Source organism: Atta colombica, unplaced genomic scaffold (assembly GCF_001594045.1).
Source record: "Atta colombica isolate Treedump-2 unplaced genomic scaffold, Acol1.0 scaffold88, whole genome shotgun sequence".
Lineage (NCBI taxonomy): Eukaryota > Metazoa > Arthropoda > Insecta > Hymenoptera > Formicidae > Atta > Atta colombica.
The window spans coordinates 1,200,646-1,211,640 of record NW_017259581.1 but is presented as its reverse complement, the minus strand read 5'-3'; the positions used below and the strand labels follow the sequence as shown (position 1 = coordinate 1,211,640).

Below are 10,995 nucleotides of genomic sequence, written 5' to 3'. Positions count from 1 at the left end.
TATATATATATATATATATTTGTATGTACATTACTGTCGTCTTGCATTTCATTGGATCCGATCCAAAACAAAAGCTGCGCTGCCATATTTGCGCGAACCCGCATTTTTTCACGAGTGTCCTTACTGGTTATACTATGTTTTAAGTTTGACGGTTTAATCCGAAAACATCCTGTATATATTGGATCGGAGAAAAAGTCCTGCGGAACTTTGTTATAAACTTATATACTTTATTACTAACTTTGTTATAAAATTATGTACAGAATATATTTGTGAAATTTTCGACTATCTGAGAGCTTAAAGTTTTTTCTAAAAGTTTTTAAAAAAATGTTCTTACGATTTTTTATTACCAAGTTTTACATGCGGATAAAAATAAGAGAGCATTCTGATTTTGATTGTTCATAACTCCATTAAAAATCATCGTACCGTAATGAATAAAACAGATTTTTAAAATTGAAACGTTGCTCTATCGAGTGATGTAATTGTCAATTTTTAAAAAATAGAAGATATGTACATTTTTTAGCTAAAAATGTGATATTACTGTTTTTTCCACAAACAACAGCATTATACAATGGTTATAAGGATAGTATCACATTTTAATTCAAATTTCTATATATTACATTTAAAAATATATTTTACATTTAAAAAATGATACTATTCGATAGAGCAATATTTCAGTTTTAAAAATTTGTTTTTTTAATTGCAATACGATGATTTTTAATGGAGTTATGAGCAAAGAATGCTCCTTTTTATTTAACTCGCGAATAACTCAAGAACAAAAAATCGTAGAAATTTTTGAAAAACGATTTTGTAAGGAAACTCCAAACTTTCACGATATAGAGTATAGAGTCGAAAATTTTCGCAATTTTTTGGCATGTGACCCAAAAAGTGAGAAAAAAAATTTCCTTTTTCTTCGTAATTTTCTATATATAAAAATTACAAAACTCACATAAATTTAAAAAAATATAATAATCATTCGAAAGTAGAGATTTCAAACTTTTAAATCCTTTTTTTTTAAATTAAAATTTTTATCATTTTTAACAAAGATATTGTATATATAATTTTTGTGAGCAAACGAAGTATCGCAGAACTTTTCTTCCTATCTAATAAATTAGATAAGACTTACTCTTGATTTCTTTATGCCTTCTTTCTTATCCTTCGATACGATGTCGGCTTTTTCAATCTTTTTCTTCAGTTCAACGTCGATAACAGGAACTATTCGGCGAGTGTCTTCCATCTTAGAGTAGAATTTCGAGGGTGGTTTTTTGATAGTTTGTTTCGTTTTTATTTGTTCCTTCTGCTCCTTGTCTTCGATCTATATAAAAATCGTAAAACAATCAGAAATGAAATTAATTTTCTTTTTTGAAAACAAAACCTTTTTTTTACCTTATTTAATTCAGTTAATAAATTGTCCAGATCCTCTTTCCATAAATCAATCGGCGTGCGAGCTTGCAATCTCTTCAGCTCCGCTATTTTCTCGTCTCGTTGACGCAATAAATCTTCCTTCTTTTCTCTCGTCAGAGACCACATTGTCATTCCGAGAAGGTAATCGAAATTTTCCTTCTCCATTATGCTCGTGGTTGGAGTGGATTCTTCATCGTTTTCTACAATTTCTTCCTATTTATTTAAACAATGAGAATTATTGTTAATGCTGTACATATTACGGAAACGATGGAAAAAGGCTTTTCAAAAAGCAATTATAATCCGAAGTTCTATATTTAACTAAAAATTTTCTGCTTATTTTTGTTAGATAGCAGAGAGTTCTACTAAAATATTTCTTTATGGAAAATGATTGTTTGCCAAAAGATCTTTACGTTATAATGTCTGCATTGGCAATTTTACATACTGTTTTTTTTTATATTAACTTACTTGATCCTCCTCGTGTAGCAGAATAAATAAATTCCAATAAATAATAAAGATTCTTTTGTATTTATACAGGGAATTTTCAAAAAGCAAAAATCTACTTACCAATACTTGCTCCCTATTTTGCGATAGTTTCCAAGATACTACCGGATCCGACTCGTAATTACGTCTGACTAATTCTGCTATCATGTCCTTCTTTTTCTTGTTTTCTATTACTAGAGTGTTATCACATTTTTCGAGGATGAAACGTGCTTGATTCGACAGCTTCGCCGCTTCCGCTTGTAAAATTCCTTCTAGATAATCTTTCCTTTTGTGATAACTTTCCAATCGTACTTTATAAAATCCTTTTAATATCTGTATTGCGCTTTCATATTTATTCAAGCATTGATTTTCATCAAATGCACACTGCACAAAAAATATCGTTGACAAATTTCCGTTTTATTTTCAATTATTAATATTACATCAGTATTTATGATATCTTACCATTGATGTTATGGTCATCGTTGTTTGTAATTTAAATATTTTATGAAGACCATCTCTTTCTAACTCCACTAATTTGTCACGATTCATCATTACTATAAAATGTACTGCTGTATCTGTATTATACTCTTTAAAATCCCTATAATATAATCAATATTCTTGAAATTAACATAAAATTCACACAAATCTTATCATTAATCAATTATATAATATATAATTATATAATTATATAATAATATAATACTTACGTAATGATAGCCGGCGTTTTTTCAGTTCCATGTAACATGGGTTCTAACACAGTTTCCTTGTAAGCTTGTGTCCACGTGCCAATAGGAAGTTCAGTGATTTCTACCTTATCGGGTCCGATCACTGATATCTCTCCGCTTATAACGTAGCGGAAATCCCCACAGCTCTCTACGACACCTTTGAAATTTTTGTAATACGGTTTCTAAACAAAAACATATGACGAAATTCAAGATGAAAATATATCTCGATATTTTTACATTTAGAACTTTTTTGTAATTGTTAAATATAAAGTACATTTAAATTATAAATTTAATTTTTTAGATATTTTTTAATACCATTGGTTTTGGATCCACGCCTTCCATCATTCTTTGTAAATTCTCGATTATTTCTCGAGGATTGTAGTTTGGTATTTTTGTCATCCATCCGGTACCGATGCCATCGGCACCATTTACTAATACCATAGGAATCACAGGTACATAATAAACAGGTTCGATCCTTTGATTATCGTCATATTCGTATTTTAGCAGAGGATCATCATGTTTATGGAATATATACCTTGCCAAAGGACTATAGGATAAAAAAAAAGATAAGTATGCAGAAATATATGTATATAATTTCTTTTTCTGTAAGTATCTATATCTATATAATAATGACAAGTACCTGAGCATCGTGAAAATGTATCTCGGACTGGCAGAATCCTTTCCACCAGCAAGTCTTGTACCGAATTGACCGATGGGCTGTAGCAGATTAATGTTATTGCTACCCACGAAATTCTGCGCGAGATTAACTATGGTCGCCATCAGAGACGTCTCACCGTGATGATAAGCAGAATGTTCGGCAACAGATCCCGCCAATTGCGCGACTTTCACTTCGCGTTTGTCATTGCGTTTTAAACAAGTAAACAATACTTTTCTCTGGCCCGGCTTAAAGCCATCCATCATGTTTGGAATGGATCTCACATTATCATAATTACTGTACAGTACCAATTCGACGTTAACAAAGTCCGAGAAAGAAACATCACGCGTCTCTTTCTCATAGAGATAACGCTCGCCGAGACCAATCTCCTTTCGTCTCTTTGTTTCATTCATGTGATTCATCAGCCAGTCTTTACGTTGATCAACACATTTCTTGCTGAACGCCATGATGATATTTTGATCATCTTGCTCGCCGTCGTATCGGAAGCGTATTCTGTGTCTGCTCATATTTTCGAAGTACTCTTTCGCCTCTTTGGCGGTTGAAGTACCCAAACCTATATAAATTCGAAAAAAGAACTTTTGTTACATTAATCCTATATGCGTAAATATTATAACTGACAATTAATAAAATGAGAAGAAATAGATTTCTGAGTAAACACCTTTGTAGTATTTGATCTTATATGTGTGAAAATTTTCTGTTTCCTTCTTCCACTGCTCGAATTCCGGCAGAGAAAAAAAAGATTTAACTTGACTGCCTTTAGTAGCTTTCACGATAGGCGTAATAAATTCTTCAATGAAGTTTAGTTTCAATAACGATGGCCAGTTGTGGTGAATAAAATTGATCAATAGACCTTTGATATGTGAACCGTCCTTAAAAAAAAAAACCAAATTTAATCGTAAATGTTTGATAGAATATATATATGTAATATCTGTGTGAAAAATTTTACCTGATCTTGATCAGTCATGATCATCATCTTTCCATAGCGCAACGTCTTCATATCTTCCCGAGATTCATATTTTTTCTTATATTGAAGACCAAGGATTTTTATCAAATTGTTAATTTCAGCATTCTCTAAGATCTGTTTATGGGTAGCCTCCCGTACGTTTAACATTTTACCTACGATAAAATATTGGTTAATATTACTATGGCACTAAGATCTTTATTCATTTTATTAAACAAATTCACCTCTCAACGGAAATATGCCATATTTATCTCTGCCTATGGAAGCAATACCGGATACAGCCATTGTTTTCGCTGAATCTCCCTCAGTCAAAATGAGTGTGCATTCCAGTGATTTTGCAGTTCCTGCATCATTGGCATCTTCTAATTTGGGTATACCATGAAGTTTCCTTTGTTTTGATTTAGGACCCAATTTTTCAAGTTGACTGTCAGCTTTAAATTTCGCCCAAGTTAATACCGCTTCCACAACACCAATTTTCGTGAGCTACAATCACATTGAAAAGAGTGGTCAAACATGTACAGACAAATGAACTTCGATAAAAATATTTGCACTTACCGAAGTGATAAACTTATCAGTTAGTACGCATTTAGATCCAAAACTTTTCGGCTGCAAAGTCATATTCTCTTTGGTTTGCGAGTCAAAGGTAGGATTGTTAATGAGACAGTTAACAAAGATCCACATGTGATTTTTAATTTGAAACGGTTTAATGGCTACACCAGCTTTATTCTTCTTTTTTAACGTTTCGATTAATTGTTTGACTATTAACTCCGTCACGTGATCGACGTGCCTGCCACCCTATCGATATTCGGCAAATTTACATATTTGGAACAATTTTATATCTCATAGGAAATTACTGTACACAACTATTTATCTTACCTTTGTTGTTGCGATACTATTTACAAAGGACATTTGCTGATATCCTTTATCAGACAAAGTGAGAGCTACTTCCCAACGTGGACCACAATTTTCATACACAATTTTTAACGGATTACCAATATCGTCTTCTTTTCCTTTGATATAAAAATCGACGTAATCCTTAAAATTCTTTACTGGTACACGGCTTCCATTCAGAAAAACCTTAACACCCTTCGTAGAAGCAGCTACATCATATGCTCTTCGAGACATTAAAGATACGATATCGTCATCGAGAGATTGCATCTTAAACTTTGACAAATCTGGCGAAAAAGTAACTTTCGTGAAATCTTCTCCGAAATATTCTTTAATTCTAGGTTCGCTAGCTTTTCCCATATTATCACCCCATGTCTGTAAAAGAGAAGAATATTAATGTACCGATAGAATTAAAGATTAAGATATCAATGTATTTTGCACTCACTTGTTTTAAACATTTCTTATATTCCTTTGTCGCGGTCTCAACAGTAAAACGATGACTAAAAATATTACACAACTTGGCACCATAACCATTTCTGCCACCGGTTACTTTCTCCTCTTCATCATCATAATTTGACGATGTCAGAAGATGACCAAATATCATGGTAGGGACATACATGTTCTCTTCCTTGTGTATTACTACGGGAATGCCTTTGCCGTTGTTCCATACAGAAATAGTGTTGTTCTCCCTATAACACAGTGTTTAATTGACCATATGTATTTACATTTGACAATTTATGTTAATTTTTATTATTAGTATTTAATTGACAATTTATATTAAGTTTTTGAGAAGTGTGCTTTTTAAACGACTCACGAATCGATATCAATCTTGATCATATCCATTTTAGGATCACGTTGTTTGTTGTCAGCAGCATTTACTAAGATTTCATCAAAAATTTTATACAATCCAGGAACATATTTTATATCCTTCTGCACCATCATTTCTTTCTCCTTGTCAAAGACCCACATCATTTCTGTTATTGTCTCCACAGATCCAATGTAGGTATCTGGACGCAGTAGGATATGTTCCAATTGAGACTTCTTTTGATAGATGCCTTCAATGGTTTTTTGTTTGGTAACCGACTTACTATTGCCGGCTCCATTTGCCACGGCTGTACTCATTTTGGTACGATGTATTTTTAGATATCTATGGATCAATGAAATAAATATTACGCATAAAGATCTATATAGAAGCCAACTCTTACTATGAGAAACTAGAATACAAAGATTGTATTTGTTTTGGCGCTCAAATATTTTATCCTTGTTGTTTGTTTATATAAACAAGCGCGTTATGACTTAAATAAATGGCAACTGAAGCATATTGTAAACAGCTCTGCTTTTGTGAAACCATTTTTAGGCGAATTAAATTAAACTGTTAGTCTCCATAAGTCTATTCTTTTCAGCTAAACTCTGCATGATTCATCTCTTTTGTCTCTTTTCTCCAACATGGAAAGAATATGAGGAAATAAGATGATGTGTAAGAAATTTAACTAAAAAAAACAGGACTAAAACTAGTGGCACATGATACTTGTTTTTTTGCAGGATTGCTAGTTGGATTAAATTCTTGCCACTGTTGAGCACCCAATAATATCACAGCCAACAAGATTTTAATCCAGCTAGAAATCCAGCAGGAAAACAAGCATCATGTGCCATCTAACAGTGAATTCGATCACTCAAACTACACTGATTAGTGCACATTAAAGACTATTTCATATACTTGTAAAATATTTACATGCAATGACATAATTTAATCAACTTTTAACAGTGAAATAATATTAGGAGTGTGATTTAGTTTTGAGAGTTTTACAAAAAAATGGCATTAATATCAGTGTTATTGAAGACATTTCAATCATAGCTATTATTTCTTAATGCTTTAATATTACTTCATGATATGATATTTAGTCATTTACTAACAATAGATGCAGTAAACATCGCGTTTATACCACTTTAAAAATGAAGTTTCCTAAAAAATATTTTCGACATTTGCGTTTTAAAATTAAAAACTATAAAGGCTCAGCGAACTATTCAATTCAATACAATTGTGTAAGGACTAAATGAGCATGTTTGTGCAAAAAAATATATATTATTACAATTGTAAAAGTCTTCCAAACGTTTCGGTTCTCAATGGAATTTCTTTCAGAAGCATATATTCCAATTATAGATGTATTATCTAATAAGTGACAGTATTGTGTTCCTCCGTCCTGATTGGTTCATCGCCTCTTTATATTTGTTGTTCTATCTTTGTCTTTTCCATTGCCTTCGTATCATTCCGAATTTGTTAGTCTGTCGACATGTAAACGTTCGTCCTGTCGGGCCGGCAATTCTAAAAAAATTTAAAGATAAAAAATTAAAAGTTTTAATTCTTTTCCATTGTTTTAATTCCTGTGTATTTTGTATCCTTGTAATCAATACCGTCAGAATTGCAATAGAATATTTATTCGATTTGGAAGCACATTCTTAATGCATTCTGGCTTGAAGTTTTTGTGACAAGTTTTATGTAATCTACAATGCGTAACAGATGAAATATTGTAAGAACACATGAAATGTAAGTGTTGTATCCACCAAGATGGTTCCATCGAGAATCGAAACGTTTGGAAGACTTTTATAATTGTAACAATATATATTTTATTGCACAGACAACATACTTGATTCATTTAACCTTATACGAATTGTAATACGGTGCTTTTGTTTTTAATTATCAGAAGAAAATGGCGATTGAAAGTTATAGGACTCTGATAGAAACTTATAATGATGTTGCTCCATCAATTAAGTAAATATTTGTTCTGTCAATTAAACAATGGTCATTTCAATGTTAACGACAAAAACTTAAAAATGCAGATTTGCAAGCATTATTAGACAAAATTCAGCACAATCCATCAGAATTTGCCAGAAAATTAAATGTTAATCGTATAACAGTTATTAAACGTTTACATGATGTTATTTAAATAAACAGTTTATGAGAAAAACTTTCAAAACTAAATCATATTCCTAATACATGTATATTCTGTTAAATAACATAACAATATCATTATTAGATATTTAACTCTAGCTGTACACACACTTGTTTTTTGCACCCTAGATATACATACTAGGAACCCCATATTTATTATCGTAATTTCTATTAAAATGCATATTTCAATTAATTTTTTTTCAATCGATGGAGAATTGATTAAGAAAGCCTATAATATATAAAAGTCGATAGAATTAAGGAATTTCGAGCTATATAGGTTCAAAAAAAAAGAAAAATTTAGAAATGCGGAAAAAAATCTCGATTTCAAAAGTTGTGCTGGGAACCCCAGTGTGTATAGCTAGGGTTAATTATTTAAAATATTTATATATCTTTACATTTAATTTCAACTGTTAATTTTATGTACAGCAGCTTTTAGTGTGTACTAATCTAAGTCTGTTTTCTGTGATTGAATTAATGTACACTTTTGGAATTTAACTTGCATTAGATTAAATCAGACTATGCATTGAAAATTGAGATTGAAAAATTGAAATTTGACCAATCTAAACAATAGGAGCTAAAATTCCTTTGTCTTCATTAAATTTCAATCAACAATCTTTAATGCATAGTCTGATTCCTTACACTAGAACTCTCTTTCTCGCTTTAGATAAATATCAAATGTATATCTTATGTAAGATAGGTATATATTTGATATTTGTCTAAAACAAGAGAATTCTAGAACAATCTAATACAGGAACAGAAAACAGACCACTACCTAATGCATAACCGAATTCGTTTTATAATTGTGCTTTATTAATTTGAGATCCGATTTAGAGGCAGACGTCAGAGAAACGTTTTTTTCCTTCTGTCAGCGATAGAAACTATTATCGCAGGTGGAGGCATCCACGTTGCAAGGAACTTTAAAAAAAATGGCGGGAAAGAGCCGTCATCTAATTGGCGCGGTTTTGAGAGAACGACGATGTCGTTTATCAGAACGGGAACACCTGTCCTTCATCCCTCGTTACTCGCGAAGGTTTCACGGATCCGCGAACAGGAGTTCGACAATATGAACAACCGGGTGGCGAACGTTGCGTACCTTCAGTAATCGCGCCTCGGCGTCGAGAATATGTTGCTCGCTGCTTGGCGTCGGTTGTTTCTAAAACCACAGGACCTCCATTTCGGGTCCGTAAGCGATAATAATTGGCATATCACAGGCATGCGGAGCAGCTATCTCGCTGAACGCGTTGCCAAACCGACTGTTTCACTCGCGCCGACAATTAGTTACATGCACTGAACGAAGTATTCATCAACATACACCACAAACACTACACAATCAACACTTTCGCGTTTACACCGCGTCGTCCGCGTTCCGCTGCTCACTTCGCGCTACTTGACTTCCCTCCGAGAACAATGCTGCCAATACTGTCGCGTGTAATTTTCTGCCCACATTCCAGGCTGTATTCGTTTTGGCACTCATAATGCTTGTGAGCTAAAGCCTAGTGTACCTTCCAACAAACGACACAAATGACACAATGGATTATTACATACTTGTTGTTTGCCAATATTAAACAAAGACATGATCACTGTGTCGCATTGTGTCGCTTATTGGAAGGCACACCTAAGGTTTGTTCGCGTTGCATGCTTCAATGTGCTCCAATACGCTCATCATAGCTTCTACTCACTCCAATGCGCTCATTAAAGCGAGTAGGAACAATGGTAGGAGCATGTTGGAGCATGCGACGCGGACAAACCTCTAGATACCAAAGCACCGCAGGTTCTCCATTTTAGATTTACTAACCATACGCTACATCAATAATGCTACACGTTTATTGGACTACAAACAATTAAAGCGAAATGGCGATCGAAATAACCAATAGGAAGGCTGTCGGCATTTCGGCTCAGATAAAAGGAATTCTACTTTGGTATCTAGAGTTTTATTGTGAGCATCAATTGTTCTTATTTAATATTTAATAAGTAATAAGGAAAATGATGCTTAAAGCGTTGTGAACGCCAGAGCGAACACAGTCTCAATCACACATCCGTTTGATCACATAAAGTTCATGGATTATTTTCAAAATTTCTAGGGATTCTTTTATAAGAAAATGAGAGATAGGCTTTAAACATAATAGGCACAGGCAAGAGACACAAGGAACAGGGAATAACGAGCTGTCCAATCAGAGCTCTGGGATGTAATATCGAACTTACATACCAGAGCTCTGATTGGATGACTTATTATACCCTATTGCCTCTATATATATCTTCAACAAACCTTCCACAAACACCTGTGCACAATGATATTTTCGTGATATATCGATAATATATCATCTTAAGAATGATATTTATGCTTTTTTGTCGTACGACAAATTTTTCAAGTCTGTTGATTGGCTGTGGGAGAGAGAGATCCGAGGATTCTTTGTTCTGTGCACATTTGTCATATTACAAAAACGCACAAATGAAATAGCACTCTTAAGTAATATATACTCGATTTATACTTCGATCTTAAGGACGTTCTCCGACTGCAGTTATGCTCAATCTAATGAGCACATTAGTGCTCACCATTATGAAAATTTTTATAAAAATTTATTTCACTTTTATATAATATAAGATATTCCATAAATATTAATGTGTTTATACAAGTTTTTTTATACAATATAAAATGCCTCCCATCTTCGTTACTGTCGGTTGAAAAAATAGCGATTTTACTTATTGTGTTATTTATTTTGCTTAATGATTTCTTAAAAATGAATACCGGAAGTCATATTCGGACAAATTTCGTATTATTCCTTGTGATATCAAGTTTTATATGTCATTGTTTCAAAAAATTGTTAAAAAAATTTTTTTACAATGAATAAAAAAACCACTTTCAAATAAGCTTTAGATAGGAGTATATATATATATATATATATATATCCTATGT

At 32.7% G+C, this 10,995-nt stretch overlaps 1 protein-coding gene across 3 annotated transcripts in view; it reads right to left on the bottom strand.

Annotated features, from left to right (window-relative positions):
- LOC108693134 (DNA topoisomerase 2) overlaps positions 1 to 9,451 on the bottom strand; it is a 14,163-nt gene extending 4,712 nt beyond the window's left edge. The window contains exons 1-17 of one of the 3 annotated variants that reach the window (XM_018201879.1): positions 9,175 to 9,451; positions 7,222 to 7,454; positions 5,946 to 6,278; positions 5,577 to 5,820; positions 5,120 to 5,506; positions 4,799 to 5,038; positions 4,468 to 4,726; positions 4,229 to 4,398; positions 3,941 to 4,151; positions 3,247 to 3,835; positions 2,922 to 3,153; positions 2,589 to 2,788; positions 2,344 to 2,479; positions 1,966 to 2,265; positions 1,867 to 1,875; positions 1,384 to 1,614; positions 1,124 to 1,312 (exon numbers count right to left, since the gene is read on the bottom strand). In XM_018201879.1, the coding sequence (XP_018057368.1) occupies positions 1,124 to 1,312; positions 1,384 to 1,614; positions 1,867 to 1,875; positions 1,966 to 2,265; positions 2,344 to 2,479; positions 2,589 to 2,788; positions 2,922 to 3,153; positions 3,247 to 3,835; positions 3,941 to 4,151; positions 4,229 to 4,398; positions 4,468 to 4,726; positions 4,799 to 5,038; positions 5,120 to 5,506; positions 5,577 to 5,820; positions 5,946 to 6,278; positions 7,222 to 7,277 (3,786 nt within the window). In that variant the 5' untranslated portion in view covers positions 7,278 to 7,454; positions 9,175 to 9,451. The remainder of the gene's footprint in view (positions 1 to 1,123; positions 1,313 to 1,383; positions 1,615 to 1,866; positions 1,876 to 1,965; positions 2,266 to 2,343; positions 2,480 to 2,588; positions 2,789 to 2,921; positions 3,154 to 3,246; positions 3,836 to 3,940; positions 4,152 to 4,228; positions 4,399 to 4,467; positions 4,727 to 4,798; positions 5,039 to 5,119; positions 5,507 to 5,576; positions 5,821 to 5,945; positions 6,279 to 7,221; positions 7,455 to 9,174) is intronic. The other 2 variants (XM_018201880.1, XM_018201881.1) reach the window with 2 other exon arrangements.
- Positions 9,452 to 10,995: the final 1,544 nt, after the last annotated feature.